The 27,585-nt window shown below is 37.9% G+C and overlaps 1 protein-coding gene across 3 annotated transcripts in view; it reads left to right on the forward strand.

The window, feature by feature from the left end:
• Positions 1-27,585, forward strand: part of LOC145254817 (protein mono-ADP-ribosyltransferase PARP14-like) — a 99,261-nt gene that overhangs the window by 51,861 nt on the left and 19,815 nt on the right. For all 3 annotated transcript variants that reach the window (XM_080113643.1, XM_080113645.1, XM_080113644.1), the window contains 2 exons: positions 7,296-7,361; positions 18,876-19,058. In XM_080113643.1, the coding sequence (XP_079969769.1) occupies positions 7,296-7,361; positions 18,876-19,058 (249 nt within the window). The remainder of the gene's footprint in view (positions 1-7,295; positions 7,362-18,875; positions 19,059-27,585) is intronic.

Raw genomic sequence — 27,585 nt, forward strand, 5'->3', positions numbered from 1 at the left:
TATATATATATGCTAGCAGTTCAGCCCAGCTTTGCTTGAGCCCTATATACTGTTCATAACTTTATGTGCATATATATATATATATATATATATATATATATATATATATATATATATATATATATGGTAGAGTCTGCAAAGGTCAACTCTCTCAACTTCGACCTTTTGGCAACCAAATTTTCGCCCAAAAACTGATTAAGAAATTTACTGCATATCTGAATACCCTTTACGTAAAATTTGCTGAATAGTTTGCTAGAGACCGCAAAGGTCAAATCTTTTGAACTTTGACCCCTTGGTAGCTAAATCTTTGGCCAAAAACCGATTAAAAGCTTGCTCTATGTCTGAATACACTTTATGTAAACTTTCAAATGTTTAGACTAAATTTGACTGAGAGGTAAATTTTTTTTAACTTTGACTCCAATTTTGACCCCTTAACATTTATTGTTTTGCGCTCAAATCAAGTTAAAAGTTTGATCCATGTCCAAGGAACCTACATCTAAAATTTCAAGTGTTTAGACCCAAAATTGATGGATGAGTTTGGTAGAGTTTTCAAAGATCAAATCCTTGACATAAAAACTTTTAGCTGAAAACCGATTAAAAAGATTTTCCCAAATCTCAGTACTTATGTCAAATCTCGAGTCTGTAGACTGAAAATTGACTGAGTAATTTGGTAGGGAAATGTACACACACAGACAGATACACAGACTATTTCACTTATATATATATGTATACATATATATGTATATATATATATATATATATATATATATATATATATATATACTTTTGATTTACATAATCAGTAGTCATGAGCATATTTATATATATAGTTTTTAGTAATTCGAGACCTCTTCAGACGATGCAGCTTATATGAAAGCAAAGTTTACTATGAAAATATCAAGTCTTCACGTCACAGGGAGTCAATATCAGGAGGTTCTGTCAAATGTTGTTAAAAATCGGTACAAGGAATAAAATTTGGTTGTATGTAAAGAAGACTAAATAGGGTTATGGATTAGGGTCTGTGTTGAGATACAAGAATATTATTTTTGTTGTTTTTAGTATGTTGCTTAGTTTGCTTTTTTGGTTGAGTCAGACAAAATATTTTGCTATGTGTTTGAAGATATATACCCCCAACTTATAATAATAATTGAAAAAACAAAAATAATATTTATTAAACAAAGTATGAAAAAATAACAAATGGTTTCACTCCTTTGAACATATATATATATATATATATATATACTAGCGGGGGTACCCGGCGTTGCCCGAGTGTTTGTTTCCGGGACGGGGGGGGGAGTTTTAAAAAATGTTATGGTAGGTAAGTAGGAAGGATCAAACCCGGAGTCATGAGTAAAAGTAGGAAAATAAAGTGTGAAAAAAAAAAAAAACATCTGCAACGTTAACAGTTCGGCCACCAAGAAAAGTCCATTCCAGTTGTTTAGGAAAAAAAAAAAAAAAAATACGACTAGGGTAGGTCGGCGCAAACGTGAAAATATAATGTGAATTGTCCAGCACGCTAACCACTACGCCACAGAGCACTGCAGCTTAGTTTAGTGATTTTAAATAACTTCACATGAAAGAACTACGAAGCCAAACCGGTGTTCTCTTCTCAACTGTTCCTTGTGAACGATCCCCAAACGGTGTTAAGTGGTGGCAGGGGGAGGAGGAATTTATTAGAGAGAAAATATTTTACCACTTCCATTGATCTTAACCGATTTTGGCCGTGACTTCTCAGCAGAAAAAGTATAGAAATCTAAGATTATCGAGGAATTTGAGAAATAGTAAGCCTATAACACACCTCAGATATTGTTCTGCCGTTTGTGCATATTATATTTGCATGAAATATCTTGATTTTTAATCCTATTAATGTCAAAATCAGACGGGGGGGGAAAAAATGAGTTCATTTTATTTATATAGAAGATAGAAGAAGAAGAGCGAAACAGTACTGTATGTGGATGACTATAGTGCTCCTCACCTTGAGTTGAGCATATTGAGAAGTGAAAAACGAATTACCATTAGCATATAAGCGACGCTCTTTGTGTAAACAAATGGAGCGGAGGTATTTCGGACGATATCAAAACATTGTTAAACTCACTACTCGTTCAAGCAGCCGCCAATAGCGTAATGGTTAGAAGCCTTGACTGCCGTATAAACGGTCGGGTTTCAATCCTGGCTTGAGGTAGTTGCCTGTCTAGCCGCACTGATGAGCTGTGAAACAGCGAAACAGTACTGTATGTGGATGACTATATATATATATATATATATATATATATATATATATATATAAGGTATATATATAGATATATCATATAAACAAACATTTATTTTTACATTAATTTCTTGTATTATTATGCAGAATACCAAATGTTATATATTCGGGGGGTGTCATAAAGGAGATTTTGTCAAGGAGATTCGTGTACGTGATCGTCTAGTTTCTAACCTTATTGTTCATGTCTTCGTGGATGTGTGTTTGTGTACATGTATTTCTTAACATACCTTTATTCATGTGTCGTCGGTTGTTCCTCTGGTTTTCATTGTCTCTTGGAGGGGAGCTGGCCTGTTAGATGAAGAATTCACTCCAAGACGATGAAATGGTTTTATAGTTTTTATTCACCTTCCAAAGGTCGACACAGAATGGAGGTGAACCTTGCTTGTTTGATGATACACGTCAGCGTCCTCCCCAGCCCAGGGGGGGGGACAGCTGAAAAGCCGTCTGTCTTATTCAACACCCGAAAACCCAACTGCCAAGAAAGAATCAGCTAACCTCATCACATGATACCACGTCATCTGGTCAGCTGACCCTTCTTTTGCAAACGTGTCCACTGTCCACGTTATTCACCTCTCTCTCTCTCTCTCTCTCTCTCTCCCTCTCCCTCTCTCTTTCTCTATTCTCTAATAGAGACACACAGAGAGAAAATAGAAAGAGTAAGAAAGCCAGAGAGGGGGGGAGAGATGCTCTTTAACATTCCTCCACCCCTTTTTTATCAAAATGTATGGCAAGCCATACATTTTTAATAACTAACTAACTAAAAAAAATAATTATGTCCGAAGTACATCTTTATTTTTTCACTTTCCGGACTCACCCCTTTTCCAAGAAAGATCAGGCACCAGTACTCTTCTACAACACTATCAACCCTTCTGCTGCTTCTCAAAAGTCCCCCCTAGACATTAACTTGCTTCCAAGTTAGACAAAGATACAGCTTTGCAGATATACATCTTGTCTAGGCGGTCGCATTGTTGGATATTTTCCACTGACTCTGCTCTTTATTTGGACCACTTGGCCAAACAAATGGAGACTCCATTTTCGATCACTTTTTCGAAATGGGGCCAGCATATCGCAATTACGACCAGAACGTCGGATGCTCCATGTTGGTGGTAGCTTTATCGCATGGGGACTCGAACCCCAGACCCTCAGATTAAAAGTCTGATGCTCTACCGACCCAACCATCCCACTCGCGTTCTCGACTTTCAGCATAGGCCTAAGTCCCAGTTTTTTTTTCCTTTACTGTAATGCCCTGACGTCTTTCTCTGAGTGGTCCTATTACTGGAGCTTTGTTCTATTCAATCTACTACTTCGGGACTTCACAAAGCTCTTCTACTAACTCCCTTGGTTGGTCTAAGTCAAGATACGCCTTCACACTGATTCACTCGGAGCCTGTTTGAGTTCCTGGAACCCGACAAGATACGGAATCATCACTCCCTAACTAATGCGCCATCGATTTCTAACTAAGTAGTTTTCCCTTTGTGATTTTTCCGCATTCCCAGCAAGTCCCAAGATTCCAACCCAGATATCCCTCACACATTCCTCTAAAAAAATAAAAAAATAATAAGGCTCTATCTTGTCCCTTACGTAATCTGCATCTTTCCCTTTCTTCTATCTCCCTGTGATTAGGCTTGGTACCGACTGTCCAGTCGCTCCGTACCCTGAGGAATTATTGCGACCTCGCACGCCAGACTTTTGTTGGACAAGACTTATTGCCGTTGCTTGGGCCTACGTGGCATCTTCCAACTCACTGGAACCACTAGTATTGTTTTAACAGGGTTCTCATTACTCTAAAATAGTATTTCCCCTGCCAAATTTTCTAATTTGTGACAATACCGTGGCTTATAAAAAAAAAATAAAACAACAGAAAAAACTGCTTTCTACAGCCTAATCGCCTTGTAATTCTCATGAAAAAAAATGCAACTACGCGCTAAACGTCCCTAAAATATAACTAAACCAACCAAATCTATTCCAAAATAATTTAATTTAATAATACCAATTAAATTCACCCAGCATGGTTTTTTTTTTTAATTTTGGTACCTTTAATTCACAATATGGTAACATTTTATTTTCCTAAGTACTTGCATACATATTTCATTCATCTTCTCTTGAGCGATTCGTAACATAATGGCCACGTCAGCCATTGCACCCCCTCTGCCCCTTACGCCATGTCAGAGGGCATTTCATTTGCTCTCTGAAGTTGATTACAACTAGATCCGCTCACGCTGGACAGAATACATTCCGTTTACTGCTATGTCAGAAAAAACTTTTTTTTTTCCAAAGTCGGTAAGCGCAACCTGCCTTGAAGACACATAGCTTCACGGAAAACATCGGATTTCCACACATGAAGTACTTAAACTTGCTCCATGTTGGTTCTACTCAAAATCAACAGAAATCACGATAAAAAAAAAATAAAATTCGAATCATTTCCCGAGAATAATGAAATTAATAACTACCCATGTAATTCAACACCTCTCCAAAATTCTAACATGCTTGCCACAGAAATTAAATTCCATTCACGCCCCACTTTTTTCTTTCATTTCTTCATATAGTTTATTTAACCCTATATTTATCTCTTTTTTTTTTTTACTTATGTGGTCAAAACGTCACTCATGTCGAATAGAACATTTATTCTACTTTTCGAAAATTGAAATTAATACCGTCTGAACCTTTGACTCTTCCGAAACTTTTTTTTTTTTTTAAATCATTTATTACACTGTTTAAATCTTATTTCTTTCTCCCTATTTTATTATTACTATTTAATTAATTAAAAACACATTTTTTCTTTTATTAATCCTTCTTTCCATAGACCCCACAAGCAAGATTCCACCTCCCCATTCTGCGAAAAAAAAATACATGTCACAGAGTAAGAAAATCCTGCACAATACCATTTTAGAACACATCAATTACATAAAGAAAATAAATGAAAAAAATACAAAAATATCCTATAAGCATTCAGAAAGTCCCATCTTAGCAATAAATAAAATCCAAACAACAAAATTTTGTCCACGTCAGCAAAAAAAAAATTCCTACGAAAAAAATCGCACAATCAGCGAAAAAGAAAAAAAAAATCATTTTACAGGACATGATCATTGTCTTTTCATCAACAGTTCATATTGTTTTTTCACTAAAAGCACATGAAGTTTGCAGTTCAAAATTGCAACAAAAATTATTATTAACAACAAACCTTTCGTGATTGACATGTTTTTGTTTTTTTTAGTAAGGTGACAGGCTCATTTCTGACACACACGTTGTAGCTAACAAGTCTATTTTCTTTTTCTTTTTCTTTCTTTCTGTCCTTCTGTTTTACACTTGCTGTTTAATTCAAAATTAACAATATTTTATCAGTTTGTCTTTCGTTATAGCTGTTTTTTTTTTCCAAGTTATTCTACTGTTTTTCTCACAGAATTTTTTTTTTTCTTTTCTTTTCTTTTTTTTCTCTTTACTATTATTTTTCCTTATTACTTAGTGTTTTAACGGACCATCGTTGTGTGTGTGTTGATTTGTATTTCTTCTTTTTTTCTAATAATGTTCTTTCTCTTTTTTTTTTTCTTCCAGACATTTTATTGTGTTGTATAGTTTTTTTGTTTTTTTTTTGTTTTTGTTTTTTTCTTGTCTTAAAATCTCCTTTCCCTTTTAAGGACCTGTTTCCACGTCGTATTTCTTAAACACAGGTTCGACTTCACATCGATGATGTGAACTTAGTCACGAGCACCAAAACGAATATGTTATATATTCGGGGGGTGTCATAAAGGAGATTTTGTCAAGGAGATTCGTGTACGTGATCGTCTAGTTTCTAACCTTATTGTTCATGTCTTCGTGGATGTGTGTTTGTGTACATGTATTTCTTAACATACCTTTATTCATGTGTCGTCGGTTGTTCCTCTGGTTTTCATTGTCTCTTGGAGGGGAGCTGGCCTGTTGGATGAAGAATTCACTCCAAGACGATGAAATGGTTTTATAGTTTTTATTCACCTTCCAAAGGTCGACACAGAATGGAGGTGAACCTTGCTTGTTTGATGATACACGTACGCGTCCTCCCCAGCCCAGGGGGGGGGACAGCTGAAAAGCCGTCTGTCTTATTCAACACCCGAAAACCCAACTGCCAAGAAAGAATCAGCTAACCTCATCACATGATACCACGTCATCTGGTCAGCTGACCCTTCTTTTGCAAACGTGTCCACTGTCCACGTTATTCACCTCTCTCTCTCTCTCTCTCTCTCTCTCTCTCTCCCTCTCCCTCTCTCTTTCTCTATTCTCTAATAGAGACACACAGAGAGAAAATAGAAAGAGTAAGAAAGCCAGAGAGGGGGGGAGAGATGCTCTTTAACACCAAACATGCAACATAAGCAGACCATCAGCTGACCTTCCATTGATTGTGGCCCCTGGATAGCCCACCGGGGATGAGTATGTATATATATATATATATATATATATATATATATATATATATATATATATATATATATATATATATATATATATATATATATTATATATATATATATATATATTATATATATATATATATTATATATATATATATATTATATATATATTATATATATTATATATATATTATATATATTATATATATATTATATATATTATATATATATTATATATATTATATATATATTATATATATTATATATATATTATATATATTATATATATATTATATATATTATATATATATTATATATATTATATATATATTATATATATTATATATATATTATATATATTATATATATATTATATATATATATATTATATTATATATATATTATATATATATATATATATATATTATATATATATTATATATATTATATATATATTATATATATTATATATATATTATATATATTATATATATATTATATATATATTATATTATATATATATATATATATATATATATATATATATATTATATATATATATATTTCACATACACACACAAATTTAGTTTTACAGTAATTTCCTGTATTATTAAATTACAATTTATGTTTACTCTTATTTTTAGGAGCCATTTCAAAAGCTTTGCTGAGTAGAATGGGACACCAACTCACACATGATTGCAAAGCTAAACGTAAGTTAAATCTGCTGTAATTGTTCTTTTGACCTTTGATTTTTCTATATTTCAACTACCATTTGGTTATCAAGATTATTCAGACTACTCTTCACATCTTGAATGCTATTCTCACAACGTTTTGACTGATTACCTCCCGCCCAATCTTCTTCATGCACATCAAACTTGGAAATCTGTATTTAATCCATAGTTTAGATTATTCTCATTCTGCCAGCCACATGAACCATGGCATAGCAGATTAACTGGTAAGCAATAATCAGTCCTAAGTGAAACTCCTCTGGAGGTTGAAGGTTGAATCTTCAGCTATTGCAATACTAAAAATAAAAAATCTTTCCCCTTGCAATCGATGTAGAAATCTGCATTGTCTAAAAATTGTTTGGCATGTACAAAAATAGAACACAAATGTTTTTAATGGAAACCAAAAACAATGAAGAAAGTTTACACAAATATGGGACAGTAAATTAAAATGATAAAGAAAGTGCATCATAAAAGTATTGGGGCTCCTTTCTAGTTAAATGCAAAAAAAAAAAATTATCAAAAGACGTGTAACATAAAAGTATTGGACTTCATTCTGATTTAAGAGCAAATATTTTTTATCTGAAATCTCTATTATAAAAATATTGCACTCATTTCTAGCTAAATTGAATATTTTGATCTTAAAACGTAACAAAAATGTATTGGGTTCCTTTCCAGTTAAAAGCAGATGTTTTTTTTGTTTTTTTTTTATCTGAAAAGTGTATAATAAAAGTATTGAGCATTTTTCTAGGTAAAATTGAATATTTTTATCTGAAAAATTTATCTTAAAATATTGTGTTCCTTTCTTGTGTGGGGGTCGCCTGGCCTTTTTTGGGAACTGACTTCCTCCACAAATAATAAAAATAAAAATAAGAAATCTTATGTGCAACACAAACGGAGGTTTATTTCTGAAATAGAAATAACAAACAATAACAAGTTAAAACATAGTTCTCAATATTTCAGAGTTCCTTTTTTTTGAGTTCATATGAAAGATGGAGAGTCTCTTTTTTGTGTTCTTTGAATGTTCAAATTTGTAACATTTACAATATTAATGTTCGTCTGTTAAAAGAGAGTATTAATGCGCGGAGCAGTGGAAATGAAATAATTGATGTTTGCACGCGTGGTAAGTCCATATGAGAAAGCGTTGAATGAGTCGGAAAAGTTTAAAGAGACGAAAGAATGCTCGAAAGGCTAAGAGACTAAAGAGATAGATTTTGTGTTTGTGCATGTTTATATTCGATTTGATCGGCTCCAAACGAGCTCTAGAAAATCAGTTTTAAAATGTGCCCTAGGAGGAATTCCATTGGATGGAAGACATCACATGGGGTGCTTTCAACTACGTACGCACCTTTGGTATATAAAGGTCACGCCGGAATTTGCGTGGGTGTCATTTTTCATTTTTTTAATGCGCCGAAACAATCAATTGCACTGCGCGCCTAAATTGTATTTAACGATTTTAAATTTGAATATTAAACTGTGCCAACTGGCACAAATACTCCCCCCAGATTGGAAAAAAAATTTTTTTTTTTTAATATGTAATGTATTCCTTGAAATGTTTCGGCCAGTGGACTTTCCTACCCGTTTTTGTCGTGGGTTTGGTGTCCTCGTCATTTTCTGCTGGTCTCCCATGTTCTAAGGGAATTTGTTCTGATGGGGAAATTGTCTGAGGGTATTCCTCAATGTATGCTGGTTTAATTCGGTCGATCGCGATGTTGTCTTTCCTGTCTTTCCGTTTTTGTGCAATTAATTCCATAGTTAACGAACTGGAATTTAGTGAAGTTATTGCAGCTCGTGATAATGCGTCTGCCACGATGTTTTCTTGCCCCTTGACGTATCTGATGTCTGTGGAATATTGGGCAATATAATCAAGGTGTCTGATTTCTCTTGGACCATATTTATCTACATGCGTATGCAGTGCATATGTTAACGGTTTATGGTCAGTGTAAATACAGAAGTTTCTTCCTTCTAACAGATGTCTAAAATGTTTAATTGACGAATAAATTGCTAATAGTTCCCTTGAAAAGGTACTGTACTTTGTCTGTGTCTTGCTCAGTTTGGCTGAGAAAAACGATATAGGGGTCATTGTATCCCCTGTCAGTTGATCTATAACTGCTCCTACAGCTATGTCTGACGCGTCTGTTGTAAGTGTAAGCTTCGATTCTTCGCTGTCCTTAATATAATTCAATTTTGTGAAATTGACTAAGGCAGTTTTAGCTTGATGGAAAGCTTTTAAAGCTGATCCTTCCAGTTTTAATTGTTGGTTTTTCGTTTTGTTCTTCAATAATGACGTTAACGGTGCAAGGATTGTGGAACAGTTGGGTAAAAATCGTCTGTAGTAATTAATTATACCTATGAAGCGACGAACTTGTCTAACAGACGTAGGTTGTGGAAAATCCGTAATGGCGCTTACTTTTTCGGGTAATGGTGATATACCATCCTTATCAATTGAATGTCCAAGGAAGTTTACTTCTTGCTGACTGAAAATATATTTGTCCAAGTTTATTTTTAAACCGTAATGGGACAGTTTTTGAAAAACTTGTTCCAAGTGTTGTTTATGTTCGTCGAGGTTTCTACTAGCAATTAGGACATCGTCCACGTAAGCGAATACGAATGGGAGGTCCCTAAAAACCTCGTCTATTAACCTTTGGAAGGTTTGACAAGCGTTCCTAAGTCTGAATGGCATTCTGACGAATTCGTAAAGTCCAAATGGTGTGGTCAGTGCTGTTTTGTGGATATCTTCATCCGCCACCGGTATTTGGTAATACGCTTTTACTAAATCCACTTTGGAAAATACCGTGGCATTTTGCAGTCCGATTGCAAAATCGTGAATGTGTGTGATAGGGTATCTATCCGGTACAGTTTGTGCATTTAATCTCCTGAAATCGCCGCATGGACGCCATGTTGTCACGTCTGCTTTCTGTACCATGTGTAGAGGAGATGACCACGCACTTTTGGAAGGTCGGATAATTCCTTGTTGCAACATACGTTGAAATTCGTCTTTTGCGATCTTGTACTTATCCGGCTTCAGACGTCTGGGGGTGGCGTAGACGGGTTGTCTATTCGGTTTAATATAATGCTTTGCATTATGTTTAATATTATCCGTGACTTTGAATGGCTGAGTAAGTTGTGGGTATTTTTGAAACAGCCGACGAATGTACGTCTCTTCAGGTAAGGCAGAACTAATCCCAGTAGACTTGTGGTGATACCTTTAATTACGATTTTTGTTTGGTTATCAGTCAGTGTGCGACTAGTCATGTCTACCGATAGATTAAACCGTGCTAGGAAATCTGCTCCTAATATTGGTGTCGTCACGTTGGCTATGGTAAAAATCCACGGAAATGTGCGGCGCAGGCCGAGATTGACGTCTAAATATTTTTCACCGTATGTCGGTATTTGTGTGCCATTAGCTGCTTGGAGGTGGTAAGGCTGTGGAATAGCTTTTTGTTTACGTAGAGGTGGTATCACGCTGATTTCAGCTCCAGTGTCTATTAAGAAATTATATCCATGATTATTATCACGAATAAAAAATAGACGACCTTTAGTGGAAAATCCAGCGACAGTCGTCGTCTCTACTGGCCGGAATATTCGTTTCCCTGATTCTTGTTTTTAAAAGAACAAGGATAAGTGCAACGCCGAGCTTGTGTGCCGAATTTTTTGTGGTAAAAACAGATTTCGTTCGCTCGTTCCCGTGTGTTGCTTCGACCTCTACTAAGACTTCGTTTTCGGTAGTCCGATCGTTTATTAAATGAGTAACGATGGTTTATTTGTATTAATTCCTGCACTTGTCGAGTGAGATTTTCGACCGTCATTTTTAGTCCCGATATATCGTCATCGCACGTCTGTTTCTGCTGTGCTTGTGCTGAGTTTACTTTGCGGAGCCTCATATTTTCATGGATTCGATCTGCCATATCGGCGAGTTTTTCAATATTTGTCTCTTCCGTTGTGGGTGCTAGGATTTGTACTGTTGTGTCTGGAAGTTTATCCAGCCACAGACTTCTCATTATATTTTCGGACATTTTGTTGTCCCCTAGCAATGTACGCATGTATCGCAAAAGTTGTGACGGGGTGCGATCTCCCAATTCTACTTGGGTGAAAAGATTGCGTAACCTTGTTTCGTTTGAAAAGCCCGTCCGTCGTAAGATGGCCTTCTTAAGTTCGTCATATGGGTTGTCTTCAGGCACATTCTCCAATAAATCCGCCACCTCTTCGACGACGTCTGCCGGGAGTTTTTCCACCAAGTAACAGTATTTGGTTCGTTGAGACGTTATCCGCTTTGCATCGAAAAGGGCCTGGATTTGGATAAACCAGGTCTTTATGTTGGTAGGATTAAATGCTGGTATATTTACCGTTAACGTTGCCAGAGGTTTTTCAACACAGGAAGGTTCCATGTTTGTTTTCTTCGCTCGAAAGTGATTTCAAAGCCTTTAAACTGTCAACTGACTTTTTCCGATCACGCGGAGCTTGAAATTGTGGTCGAAAAAAAATTGTCGCTTTTTCCGCTGAGTCATGGTTGTTTAATAGTTTATAAGATTCCGTTGTGCATATGATTTCTGCGTCGGGTCACCAACTTGTGGGGGTCGCCTGGCCTTTTTTTGGGGAACTGACTTCCTCCACAAATAATAAAAATAAAAATAAGAAATCTTATGTGCAACACAAACGGAGATTGATTTCTGGAATAGAAATAACAAACAATAACAAGTTAAAACATAGTTCTCAATATTTCAGAGTTCCTTTTTTTGAGTTCATATGAAAGATGGAGAGTCTCTTTTTTGTGTTCTTTGAATGTTCAAATTTGTAACATTTACAATATTAATGTTCGTCTGTTAAAAGAGAGTATTAATGCGCGGAGCAGTGGAAATGAAATAATTGATGTTTGCACGCGTGGTAAGTCCATATGAGAAAGCGTTGAATGAGTCGGAAAAGTTTAAAGAGACGAAAGAATGCTCGAAAGGCTAAGAGACTAAAGAGATAGATTTTGTGTTTGTGCATGTTTATATTCGATTTGATCGGCTCCAAACGAGCTCTAGAAAATCAGTTTTAAAATGTGTCCTAGGAGGAATTCCATTGGATGGAAGACATCACATGGGGTTCTTTCAACTACGTACGCACCTTTGGTATATAAAGGTCACGCCGGAATTTGCGTGGGTGTCATTTTTCATTTTTTTAACGCGCCGAAACAATCAATTGCACTGCGCGCCTAAATTGTATTTAACGATTTTAAATTTGAATATTAAACTGTGCCAACTGGCACACTTGTTATAAGTGAATATTTTCATCTGAAAAATGTTTCATTGATGTATGGGTCTCTTGTCTTGTTAAAAGCAAATTATTTCAACTGAAAAGTATACAATAAATCTATTGGGCTCCAGTTCAGTTAAAACTGAATATTGTACCATAAAAGAATTGTGTTCCTTTCTAGTTAAGAAGAAATATTTTTTATTTGTAAAATGTATAATAAAACGATTGGGTACTTTTCGAGTTGAAAGCGAATATTTATGTTTGAACAGTGTGGCATTAAAGTATTAGATTCCTTTCTAGTAAAATGTGAATGTTGTAGTATCAGCAATAAAAGTCTAGCTAGCCCTCCTCCCACTCCTTCCCCATATCCCCTCTTCCAGTTTCGGGCTCAACGTCACCAGTTCCGGTTTGTATACCTCAGTAAATAAACGTGTTTCATTTCAGTTCCCTTTGCATCCTCGTTAATCTATAACAATCCATTCATACGAATAAAACAACATGATATCAGAAGTGGTTGCAAATAAGTTATAGACATCTACGGTTGTAGTAGAAAATTCGAAAAAAAAAAAAAGAGAAGATAAACAAAAAACAATCGAGCCATCAGTCTACACGTAGTGACGGTAAACAGGAACTCAAAACAAGTCACGGTGTAAAGTGAATCTACAAGTCACAGACTGAGGGACCTTATACAAGAAACAAAACAAAAACAGAAACGCTGTCGAAAAACGCCAGAACAAGACCCTGTGAAAGATAGGTGATTCGCTATTCATATTGCTATTATTGTTTTTCTAAACCAACAACAACAAAAAAAAGACAAACTATTGCTCTTTATAAACCAAAAAAAAAAAAAAAATGAAGACAAATAAAATATTGCCCTTTAAAACAAATATCGTACGCCAAAAAGTCAATTTGAGAATCGATAACAAAAAATTTGAAAAAAAAAAAAAAAGAATAATTCACCTTATCAACAATAGCATGTCAAATACCTCCTCCGTCTATGGATTGGCAGAATACCAATTTACCAAAAGATTTTCGATAGATTCGTCCGACAGGTTATGCTGCATTTCAACGGACCTCTCAAGGATATAAGTGGGGACGTAAAAGTGAATTATCTGTTGCTATGGTTGGGAATAGAAGGCCAAGATTTGAGTGACATATTTGAATTTGAGGCAGATGAAGTGTGCAACATAGAAAACTACATCAAGAAATTTTGCGCGTACATAGAGTCGAGGTAAAACTTTCGTGTTGCGAGATATCAGCTCCTATAGTGCCGGCAACCACCTGATGAACCAGCGCACGGATTTTTAAAAAGATTAAGGCAAATAATGAAACAGTGCGAGTACAATCTCCCTTTCGAGGAAACCCTTCTGATCGACATTTTTATTTTTGGACTGAACATGAAGTCCACACAAAAGGCATTACTCAAGAAGGAAAGGATCTCAGCATCGCAGAATCACTACATGCTGCAGAGACAGAAGAGGCAACACTGAAGCAGGTGGAGGCAATACAAAACACACATAGTGCACCGCAGATCCCCGAGGAAAGAACAGAAGATGCCCATGCAATAAAGGCGGGGAAGGAATATTATAACAAATGTTACTTCTGTGGAAAAGGTCATTACAGAGGCAAATGCACAGCAAAAGGAAAAACAAAAAAAAGGACAGGACACTTTGCAGTTGTTTGCCACACCAGAGATACAAAAGACTCTATTTATAAGCAAGATAGACCTCCAAGGTCGACAAAATCCCCAAGATATAGAAACACTCATAACATAACAGCACACAGCGATGAAGAAGATGACTGTTCACCGAAAGAGGCATACTTCCATATGATATCAGGACTCAAAACAGCAAAATCGCATGCTAGAGAGGCATATGCGGAATTAAGAATAAGGAACAAAAGATCCCAAATAAAAATAAATGCAAAGGTGGGCGCAGGCGCTATGAGCAATCAAAACCAGAAGGAGATGTGAAAGAGAGAGAATGCATACTCAAGGAATTTGCTGATGTATTCAAAGGCATTGGCTGCTTACCAGAGGAGTACAGCATTAAGATTGACCCGTCAGTACCCCCAGTAATACACCCACCCCGTCAGGTACCAATAGCCTTGAAAGAGAAATTCAAAACAGAGCTAGACTCCCTTGTAGCCCAAGATATAATAACTCCTGTAACAAAACCGACAGCCTGGGTCAACTCTTTCGTATGCATCACAAAAGCCAATGGATCTGTCAGACTATGCCTTGACCCAAAGGACTTAAACAGGCAGTGTTGCGGCCACACTTTGTTACACCAACATTTGAGGAAATCATCTCCAGACTTCATGGAGTAAAATGGTTCTCAATAGTTGACCTGAAATCAGGCTATGAAACATGAAGCTGGACAAAAAAATCAAGAGAACTTACGACATTCATCACTCCTGAAGGACACTATATGTTTAAGCGTTTCCCAATGGGGTCAAGGGTCAAGAGTGTTCAAGACGACACCGTTATTGTTGGATTTGAGTAGAATGGCAGCGATCATGGCAGAGCACTCAATGAACTCCTAGAAAGAGCTCAGTCTAAGAACTGCAAGTTCAACCCAGACAAACTAGTGGTCCGCACACAAGAAATCTCTTTTTTTGGCTACGTCATATCAAGAGATGCAGTAAAACCAGACCCAAAGAAGATAAAGGCGATCATCCAGCAATTAGTCAGCTTTCTTGGGCTAGCAAATTACTTGAACAAATTTTCACCACAACTGGCAATGCTGATCAAGCCGCTCCGAGATCTTCTGTTAACAAAGACACAATTCATCTGAATGGAACAGGAACAGATGGCATTTAACAGTGTAAAAGACGAAGTAGGAAAAGCGATTGTGCTAAAATATTTTGACCCAAAAGCATCGATCGCTATACAAGTAGATGCATCATCAGTTGGACTTGGTGCAGCCCTTATCCAAAATGGAATGCTGGTCGCTCTAGCAAGCAAAACCCTGTCAGGGCCTGAGACAAGATACTCTAACATAGAACGCGAAATGCTAGCAGTGGCTTTTTGACTGGAAAAATTCCACTACTATGTATGGGGCCAAGCAGTGACAATAATAACAGATCACAAACCACTAGAATCAATAGCTCTAAAGAATCTTGCTAATGCACCACCAAGGTTAGCAAGAATGTTACTCAAAATCCAAGGCTATGATTTCACAGTTAAATACAATCCAGGAAAATCCATTCCAATAGCCGACTGCATGTCCAGGGTGTCACCAAGCCCAGGGGAACCAATCAAGGATGTAGACATCAACATACATCTACTTAACACACACTTGAACGCATCCCCAACTCGCTTACTAGATATCAAGGCAGAAACATCCAAAGATCCAGTACTAAAAGAGCTCACCAGCACAGTTATGTCTGGATGGCCAGTAAATCGATCCAACAGCCACTCTCATGTACAAGCTTTCTGGAACTATAGGGATGAAATTGGGCTCCAGGATGGGATACTCCTTAAAGGCAACAAAATCATTATACCCCTCTCACTTCAACTAGACATCTTACAAAAAATACATTCATCCCACCAAGGGATAGAGAAAACACTGGCCTAAACAGCAGTGTTCTGGTATCAACAAGGACATAGAGGAACTAGTTAGAGACTGTTCCACATGTCAGAAATACCAACCCAGTATCCTATCAGAAACACTACACCAACATGAGACCTCTTCTTACCTATGGCAGTATGTCAGTACTAACATCTTTATCATGGAAGATAAGGAATTCTTACTGGTGGGGGACCATTACAACTGCAGTCCTTTCATACGACGTCTCCACTCAACAACATCAGCTGCAATAATCTGACAAGTGTTTGAAGAACGAAGTGTTCCAGAGGCAATATACAGTGACAATGGGCCCCAGTATTCCAGTACAGAGTTTACAGATTTTGCCAAATCATACAACTTCAGGCACACTACTTCGTGGGTTCACAGAAAGGATGGTGGGCATCTGTAAAAAGTTGTTGAAAGCGCGAGAAATGAACACAGACACCCACCTAGCAATGATGGCTTACAGGGCTATACCGCTATCAGCTCAAATTAAATCCCCAGCAGAGTTACTGAATGGAAGACCCATGAGGACCCCATTAGTATCAAAACAACAACTAGGAGACGAACAAAAAAAACAAGAGTTCAAGAAGAGCAAAGAAGAAACAAAAAAGTGGTATGACCGAAAGAATAGCCATCAACACATAGTTACACACCGGCCAACAAGTTCATGTTCAGGACAAAAGAACCAAACTCTGGGAACCTGGAAAGATTGTGCAGATAGCTGCAGAGCCAAGGCTATACTTAGTAAAACTCGCCAACGGTGGAATCCATCGCAGAAACCGGCAGTTATTAAGGCCAACAAAGGGCAAGGCGGACAACATGAAATGCCAACACCAATGGAAAACTTGTTGCGGCACACACAGAATTCCTTACCTTCATAGCACTATCCCAATCCCAGCACAGGGCCCAAGGCCAGCAGGTGGTCACCCATCAACCATCCCAAGCACTCATCCACCAGTTCCATCAACACCTGCCAAACTATATAGATCGAGCAGGCTGAGCAAACCCATCCAGAGGCTCGACCTGTAACATAGAACAAATGAACTATCTCCTCCATCCCCACAACCTCTCCAGCCCATTACAGCCCAATGTACTTCTCCTACAATAGAGAAGGGGATGTTGTAGTATCAGCAATAAAAGTCTAGCTAGCCCTCCTCCCACTCCTTCCCCATATCCCCTCTTCCGGGTTTCAAGCTCACCATCACCAGTTCCGGTTTGTATACCTCAGTAAATAAACGTGTTTCATTTCAGTTCCCTTTGCATCCTCGTTAATCTATAACAATCCATCCATACGAATATCACAACTGAATAATAAAAGTTTATGACAGTTCTTTTTGAAAGTGATTATTTATATATATAAAATATATCATAAAAGTTTTGGTCTTCTTTCTAGTAAAAAGTGAATATTTCTATCTAAAAAGTGTATCACGTATTCAGCTACTTTCTAGTTAAAAGTTAATTATTTATCTAAACAATGTATTGGATTATTTCCCCATTTTAAAAGATTTTTTTATATTAAAAGTAGATGATAAAAATATTGGACTCTTTTCTAGATAAAACTGAATATTTTTATCTAAAAGGTGCCTGTTAAGTTTTTAGACACTGTGTTGAACAAAGATGGCGGCGTAGTTCAGATCAGTAACCAAGATGGCGACCAAGAATCAAATGCGGTCCGTGGCATAATTAACCTCTTAAGTTCTGAGATATTGTGTTGAACAAAGATGGCGTCGTAGTTCAAATCAGTAACCAAGATGGCGGCGTAGTTCAGATCAGTAACCAAGATGGCGGCCAAGAATTAAATGCGGTCCGTGACGTAGTAAACGGCGAACTGATTGAATCCAAAATTCGACAATTTTTATAATAATTTTGGGACGTTTTCATTGGTTGCTTAGCACAGCTCTTGGTTATAAAAATGATTGGCGAATCTATTCGTCTCATACCCCCATTAGAAGTCAAAACATTTTACAGTGTCTCATGAAATTATTGAAGTTCTTTTCTAATTAAAAATGAACTTTTTTATCGTTAAATTGTATCATGAAATTACTGGATATTTTTCTACTTGAAAAGTAATATTTATGTATGAAACTAGCAGGACCCATGTACCGGCGTTGGCCGGTGGAAGTATATCTCCCACCCCACCTGTAAAAAAAAAAAAAATTAAGTATGGTTTCATATATATTTATATATTGAAGTGTATATCTTCCAAGTAATAGAGTATTTATTAATATGATATTTTGCCAAAAAAAAAAAAAAAACGAAATTTTAAGGAAAGAAATCTGTTGCAGAGGCCGAGATCACGGTGTAGTATCTGTTCTGATACTGCATCTCACCAATAAAAGTATTGCACTCTTTCTAAAAAGGATTTTTTCTCAGAAAAGTGTATCATAAAAGTGTTGGGCTCTTTCTAAAAAGGATTTTTTAAATCTGAAAAGCGTATCATAAAAGTATTTGGACCTTTTTAAATCAAAGTAAGTTTTAAGTTAAATAAAAGTGAATTTTTTAGCCTTTATCAGTAATCTTTTACTTTTTGATATTCGGTTCAACAACTTGGCAAGTTAATTGTTTTTTAGTTGATAGCACACAGAACATAGTCTTTTTACTGCCACTGAAAGTTTGTCTTAAAAATGATCATTTTAATTGTTTTCAATAAAACATTATTTAACTATTTAAATCATTGTTTTTCCATCAGATTCTCAAATGGAAACACAAAATTATGTGGTTACAAAAGCTTCTTCCATTGCTGCTTCTTATATTGTCCATGTCAATGTGGAGGGAATCAAGAAACATTCTAATAAAATATTTAAACTTTGCTTCAATGCTGCAGAAGGAGAACAGATGAACTCTTTGGCTTTGCCACCACTTGGAACTGGAGGTAAGTTTTATTTTTTTATTCGCTTTGTTTAGTGTGTTGAGAGAGGTAATGGGGGCATATGGTTGTTAAGATGAAATCATATTGGTGTGATTTATCTTCTTTTTAACAGCGTATCAATTTTTTTTTAGTTCATTTAATGCCAAAGCAATACCGATTATCAACAATTAATTGTACACAATTTGCTTTTATACCTAAAGCTAGATTGTTGGTTCATACCGTTTCATACTGCATAGTGCACTTTTATCCACAGTAATGGGGATGGGGGATCATACATTTCCCTAGTGATATCAGTATTTAATTGGACCACACTACAGATCTATAAGAAGTTGAATTCCCATTGATTCCCATTGACAGATTCAATAGTTTGTGCCATTATCCATTCTTGACAGCATTTTTGAAATTCTAATTTTTTTTCTCCAGCTTTTAATCATTTACTTTTGTCACCTGAAGATAACTCGACTAAGAATCGAAAGCGTTAGTTTCATAGAGAACATTCATTAATTTTTTTTTGTTTCATTTCGACAAAAAGATAATTATCAGAATTTTTTTTTTTAAATGGATAATCAGGCATCAGAATGCTTATCTATAAAGATCTACAGATGAAATATGTCAGTTCCAGATATACTTACATATCAAGCAAAAAATAAGTATCTACACCAAAAATTAGGGGAAACTATTGAACAGAATTTTAAAAATATAAATTCCTTTTATCGTATTTTTCAATTCTACATTGATAAGAATGCTAAAACTTCAAGGAGTTATGGAAAATATGGGAGATAAGTCATTTTGTTAAGTCATAATCTTGTGCACCCAGTGCTTAAAAGTATCGCAAAAATTTGCTTTACTCCTAATTCTCTTTCTAGAAACTGAGTAGGGAATGTTCCTATTTATGGAAGGCTGCCAACATTACAACCATCATTTCGTTCTCTTCACAGCTTTCTTCCACATATTTAGCGTAACAAGTAAACTTTTCATTGTTTCCCAGGCAATCATAAAACTCCTTGGACAACACTTCTATGACACAAATGAAAAGCAAAGAACTGAGTACAAAACATTGAAGAACTCTTGCATTTCAGTATATTGCTTGAACAATCTTTACCAACCACTCAATTGCCATCAATTTGTGCAAGGTTTATGAAACAACGTCTCTCGTCACTCTATCAAAAGTTTTCTCCAAATCCACAAATACAAAATACAGATTCTTTGTTCAGGAAAAATATAGCATGAATGGTACCTGAATTAGACAAAAACAAAACTGCATTTCATCTATGTATATATGATTTGTTATTTGCTTCTTTTTTTTTTACATGGAATTCACCACTTATCAAGACCCAATGGCCATTCGGGGATAAGGGTTATTGTGTGTACCGTAATCAAAGGGATGGTGTAGCAATAGTATTGGAGAATTGATAAAATGTCATTACTTAGGGGGGCTGTTCATCAGGAATTTGTTTGTGTTTGACTTGAAGACGTCCAGGTTGAAGTCGGGAGGGAAACAGGCAAGCGGAACAGCGTTCCACAGGCGTGCAGTTCTAAGAAAGAAGCTTTGTTCATGGAATCTACGTTTTGATTTAGGCACAGATAAGGAGTGGGGAAAATTATTGACGGTGGTTTCAGCTAGTCGGGTGTTTTTTGCTGCTAAATCATTCTCTCAACTACATTCAGAACATGTTCCAACAACTTTATGTCTTAGTAATTATCTCTATCTGGAACTCATTTGCCCTTGTAAGAGTTCACAATTTTATTAAGATCCCAATCGTTTGGAACAACCTCTTCTCTTATGATCTAATTTGTTAAGTTTGTGATTGCCTGTTTCACTCGCAACGTTCAATATTTCTGTAGCCATACCTGAAAGTCTTGCAAACTTACTCTTTTTTATCTTACACCTTTCCATATGATTTCTTTCTAAATTCTTATGGCTTGTGCAATTTAAAGATTTTCATGGTTTCACGATTTACTTTAGACAACAATTTATGATTTAATTTGAAAACTGATATGTCGTGTATAACGCTAAGCAAGCGTTCAACAACCACCTGTTCTAGTTGTTATCAGTTTATAAATATGAGCTATCTGCTCATATGCAAATTATACTTATACTACCTATAACGGGGGGGGGGTTATGTTGCGAATACTTCTTGTACGTCTTCTCGTTCCCTCCTGAACATCTTCCTTTATCTCTCTCCTTTTCCTTGGAGATCTGGATCTATCACGTCTTTCCCTATAATCGCAGTGTTCCTCCTGCATATTCTGATCTTCCTATTTTGCCTTGTCCCATTCTACTTCTTCCTCTTCTACCTCATCCCTCTCCACAGTCTCATTCTGCAGTAACTCTTCTGTTGTGTCCATAATGTGCAGCTCTGAAGACATTTCCTCATCTGATTGTTCTCCTTGGGATCTTATTTGGTCAGCATGAGCTACAACACTGTTCCTATTTTCTTTATTTAATATTGCATTATTATGCCCTTTCTGTATGATAAATTCTGCTGTTTCGGCTTCTGTATTCCTATTTCTTTTGTACCATATCTTTTGATTTGTGGCATATGACATAGTCAAAGGGGGCCTTAATTGTCTGCCTATTAAGGCAGATAGATTTTCTGGCCTGCCTGCATGCGGAATTGTTCTATAACTTAGTAATAATCTTGGTAGGAAAGCATCGATTTTCTCCTTCTGTTGCACGTATGCTTTTATGCTCTTCTTTACTGTCTGGACCCTCCTTTCCACTATCCCGTTACTTTGAGGGTGGTAAGGAGGGGTCTTGTAAGGTCTGCATCCTATTTTTCTTAACCATTCATACAAATCAGCATCCGCAAATTCTGGTGCTTAATCCGTCACTAATGTTCTCGGTATCCCATTTCTCGAAAGTATTACTCTTAATATTTGTTTTATGGTGGTACTTTTTTTTATCACGTACTCTCACCACTTCAGGCCAACCTAAATATGCATCCACTAATATTAATAATAGTCCTATCTCATTGACATAGGCATGATCCATGTGTGGAGAAATGCGTGACTTACCTGGATAGACCACGTGCGGGTCGTCACCGAAAATAAATAAAAAGAAAGAAAAGAAATGGTCAAGACTCTTATTTATAGAGGAGTGATCACGTGAGTTAGAAGAATATGCAAATAGAGGTGAACGATTTTGCGATATAAAAATCCTGTGTTGTTAAGAGGAGGGGTAGACTGTTGGCAGAAGTCAGTGCTGTCAGACGTGCTTTAGAGTTTTGTTATTATATGCTGTGCTCGATTATTGGGAGAGAGAAAAGAGAAGAGGAGGAACCAAGAAGACATTCTGCAGATACTTGACTTTGTGTTGGTTTTAAGCTATTTCGGCGCTTGGTGTGCGGTTACTAACAATGGACAGATTCGACATTCGCTTAATACCCGAGTTCGACGGATCTACCACTGGACCGGCTGTCGTCGAATGGATTGAAAAGGCAGAAAAAATCTGTAAACTGTGCAAAATTAAAGAACCAGCCACAGTTATCCCTTTGAGGCTAACCGGAGGGGCCTATGCAGTCTACCAACAACTCAGGAATGAACCAGACTGGGATGAAATCAAGCAGAGCCTGTATACAGCGTTTGGTACAGATCCATTTGTTGCGTGGCAACAGTTCACGAGCCGGACACTTCAACTCAAGGAAACAGTCGACGTGTACCTAGCCGACCTGCGAAAATTATCTGTACCGTTTGGTGGGGTCAATGATAAAATATTAAGCTGTGCTTTTTTGGTAGGCCTACCCGAGGAGGTCAGTAAACTGTTGCGGGCATCATCAAGAATCGATGAATTGTCAACTGATGAGTTATTGGCCCGAGCTCGAAACATCTGTAAGGAACAGGAACCAATTGCAGCAGCAGCTCGTTTTCGACATGGAGGCAATGTGGACTCTCTTCCAGATAGTAATAAGCATGCCACCCCAGTGTGCTATAAATGTGGGGAGGCCAATCATTTTGCTAAAGAGTGCTGGAGTGATAGGAGAGGTGTATATCCACAATCAAAGAGACCAGTGCAATGCTATCGCTGCAATAAGTTTGGGCACATATCTCGCAACTGTTCGGGAAACGAAGTTGGGGGCAAGGTACTATCGCTACCCTTGCCCCCTGCCAACCAATAAACACAGGATTGCCTGTCATTAGCGTTAAACTTGATGATGTGCAGTGTTCAGCACTTATAGACACGGGGTGTTCCCGGTCTATAGTTAGTGCCCATTGTTGTCCGGTGTGGCGGAGGAACCCAGTCGGCGTTATGACCATCAATGGCTTATCACGGGTATGTTGTGGTGAAGGGACAGTCACAATCTGTACTGAGAAGGGTGACACAGCTAAAGTTGACGTTCTGGTGATGCAGGAGAAACCCCTTGGCTACGACATGTTGCTTGGAATTGATGCAATACAAGCACTAGGAGGCGTTACAATCACAGCAGCTAGAGGTATCAGGCTTGGAGAAGGGAAAGACGTCTGTGCAGCCATGTCGATTGAAGAAAAGGACTTCTGTGCTACATTTGATGACAACGAAAGGGTGTGGACTGCAAAGTGGAAATGGGCCATGGGCCAGGAACCAGATCGGCTGTGCAACACGATTCCAGAGTATGCAGTTTCTACCAAGAATAGGGCCGCATATGAAGAAGAACTTCAGATGTGGATTGACAATGGTTGGTTAATACCATACCCACAGGAACGTCTGGGACCACCCAAGGGATTAATTCCGCTCATGGCTGTTGAACAACCTACCAAAGAAAAAATTTGTCCCGTAATGGATTACTGAGAGTTGAATCGGCATGTTGATGCGTTTACCGGAAACGCAGATGTGTGCGCTGCTAAACTGAGAGAGTGGGGTCAAAAAGGGAGCAATGTAGCACTTCTGGATCTAAAGAGGGCCTACCTGCAGATACGTGTCCATGAGTCATTATGGCCGTTTCAGACAGTACTACTCAAGGGAAAACTATATTGTTTGACACGTTTGGGTTTTGGCCTAAACGTAGCACCCTTGATCATGACAACCATTATTAAAACTGTTTTGATGCAGGATGAGACCACAGCAAAAGCTGCTTCAGCCTACATAGATGACATCTATGTTAATGAGGACATAATGTCTGCGGATGCAGTTCGAATAAAACTGAAAGCGTTTGGGTTAATAAGCAAAGACCCTAAGCGCCTAAAGGATGGAGTGCCCGTGCTAGGCCTCGAGGTCTGGGAGGAGGGCAATACGTTGCGATGGAAGCGAGGGAGCCCACTTCCAAAGTTACCCAATGTATTAACAAGACGTACTGTGTTTTCTATCTGTGGTAAATTGGTAGGACATCTACCTGTCTGTGAATGGCTCCGATCAGCAACAGGAGTGGTGAAAAGACGAGTGACTACAGTAACAAAAGGATGGGACGATGTTGCGGATGATGATTCTCTCCAACAAATGATGGCTGAAATGTTGTCCAGAGTGCATAGGAATGACCCTGCCCGGGGTGAGTGGCAAGTGTCTGGAAACGAACTAAATGCATGGGTTGACGCAAGTTCGTTGGCTACAGGTGTCGTGTTGGAGCAACTAGGTGATGTTGTGGAAGATGCATGCTGGCTTCGTCCGAAAAATGATGCCCAACATATAAATTTGGCAGAACTTGATGCCACGTTAAAAGGTCTTGATCTCGCATTGCAATGGCAGACTAATGTTGTGCATCTCCACACTGACTCATTGTGTGTTTACCATTGGTTAACCGACACCTTGACTGGAAAGGCTCGAGTTAAGACTAGAGCTGCAAGTGAAATGCTAGTACGAAGGAGACTAGCAATAATTAAGCGTCTAGTTGACGAATACAGCTTGCAGGTAGACATTACATTAGTCTCGTCGATGCAGAATTTGGCTGATAGCTTGACTCGAGTACCAAAGAGGTGGATCGATGCAATGAGGCAGGGATCCGATCTTCAACAACAAACATGCGCGACTGTAACGGATCAATTAAAACCTGATCAGATCCGTATGATACACCAGCAGATTGGACATCCTGGAATTCAGAGGACTGCATATTTTGTCCAAAGAGTATGCCCTGCAACTACAAAAGCATCAGTGAAAGCAGCCATACGTTCGTGTGAAGAGTGTCAGAGAATTGATCCGGCACCATCCCAATGGCAAAATGGCAAAAAGGGAAGCTCGAGGTGGAGGGCAACTGGCAGCGAGTAGGGATGGACATAACACATTATGGGGAAAACATTTTTTGACCATGACGGATTGTGGCCCGACGCGTTTCACAATATGGCGCCTGTTGACACGACAGGATGCAGCCAGCATTATACAACAGTTGAGAGCCGTCTTTTTTGAACGTGGTGCCCCGATTGAAATTCTGACTGATAATGCCGCCACATTTCGATGTCAAGAATTTCAGAAATTCGTGCATGAATGGGGGATTAAAATGCATTATCGGTGTGCATATTATCCCGAGGGTAATGGTATAGCAGAACGGTGTCACCGTACCATCAAAAGAATTGCAGCTAGGACGCAGTGCTCTATTCCAGAAGCTGTGTACTGGTATAATATAACACCCAAGGACAATGCAACACCAGCAACTGCACCAGCCAATGGGATTTACCAATATGAACAGCGTGTGAAACGAGTTGATGCCATACCATCAGTGGTGAGTGTTGTCAATACACCATATCAGGTGGGAGACCTTGTTTGGATAAAACCCCCGAATGCTGGGTGCACTACGAAATTTTTCCGGGAAAAATAGACAAAATCATAAGTCCTCAGACCATGTTGATTGGTGGCATACCACGTCACGTAAAAGATATCCGCCCTTGTTATACCTCTTCTGATTCTGAGGACGATGAAGAGGATCACACACCGTTCAGAGATGATCCTGATCACTTACTGCCCCTTCAGGTGAGCATAGAAACACCACCAACAGAACCAGACGAGGGAATGATGGGACATACTGATGACAATAGTGAGGAGAGCGATGGACACAAGGAAGTAATGCCTCATCGAAATACTCGACAGAGACGAATACTGCCCACCCCCCCGTGATTGCGAAACCCCGCGAGAAGGGATGATGGAGCACACCGAGGAGATGACGCCTCCGATTCTTCGGAGAAGTACCCGACAAAGACGGATACTGCCCCCCTGCCCTGATTGTGAGACACCGCCTATGGAACCACGAGACGGGATAATGGAACAGACTGGTAGTAATGATGGTGGTAATGAAGAAAACAGCAATGAGGAAGTGCTGCCCCCGATTCTTCGAAGGAGTACCCGCCAACGACGATTGCCCGCATGTCCTGTTTCTGATCATGAGATCAGAGGGGAGTGTGGAGAAATGCGTGACTTACCTGGATAGACCACGTGCGGGTCGGTCACCGAAAATAAATAAAAAGAAAGAAAAGAAATGGTCAAGACTCTTATTTATAGAGGAGTGATCACGTGAGTTAGAAGAATATGCAAATAGAGGTGAACGATTTTGCGATATAAAAAGCCTGTGTTGTTAAGAGGAGGGGTAGACTGTTGGCAGAAGTCAGTGCTGTCAGACGTGCTTTAGAGTTTTGTTATTATATGCTGTGCTCGATTATTGGGAGAGAGAAAAGAGAAGAGGAGGAACCAAGAAGACATTCTGCAGATACTTGACTTTGTGTTGGTTTTACTCTGCTCCACGGTTTTGCTTCTCGAGGCCACACATGTATTTTCTTTTGTTTGAAATTCCTGAGTTCTGTGCATTTTGTGCATCTTTTTACATAGTCCTCTACGTCTCTTGAGTACTTCGGCCACCATGCTTCCAATTTTAATCTTCTTTGCATAGCGTCTATTCCACAATATACACCATCATGTACACTTTTTATAACCTGTCTCCTCTGTGTTTCTGGGGGAACTACCAAGTCTCCATTACATATTACCCCGTTTTCTATAGTAAGTTTATGTCTTATTTTTTTTAATGGTCTTTCAGCCATTGAACAATTTTCCCAACGATTCTCTTTTATCCTCAGCACTATTCTGTTTAACACTGGGTCATTTGTAGTTTCAGTAGCCATTTTATCTACAGATATTACATCGGTTTCTACAAGTTGAAGGAATGTGTCTTCAAATTCCTCGTCGTTTTTGTCCTTATCCTCTCTATAAAACCTCAATCTAGATAAGGCATCAACGTGCGGTATCATATTCCCTCTAACATACTCACTGTCAAAGTCGAATACAATCAGTCTGATCGCCCAACGTAATATTCTGGACGTTGTAACTTTCGGTAGTTCTTTTCTTGGGTTGAAAATAAATTCCAGTGGTCTGTGATCACTTTTCAACAAGAATTTTTTTTCCCTCAAGAACTGTCTTGCTCTATCCGTTATCCACACTATGGCTAGTGCCTCCCTTTCTATATTAGAATAATTGTGTTCGGTCGTTGTTAATCTCCTCGATAAGTACATTACGAGATGACCATCTTGTGACAAAATACCGGATATGGAATACTCACTAGCGTCAGTCGGTAGAGTTATGTCCTTTTACTATTGGCTTTTTCGCCAGAATCTATTTTAAGTTTTCAAAGGCTTTCTGTTG

Source organism: Euprymna scolopes, chromosome 30 (assembly GCF_053919585.1).
Source record: "Euprymna scolopes isolate OS-2025 chromosome 30, ASM5391958v1, whole genome shotgun sequence".
In the NCBI taxonomy this organism is placed as follows: domain Eukaryota; kingdom Metazoa; phylum Mollusca; class Cephalopoda; order Sepiida; family Sepiolidae; genus Euprymna; species Euprymna scolopes.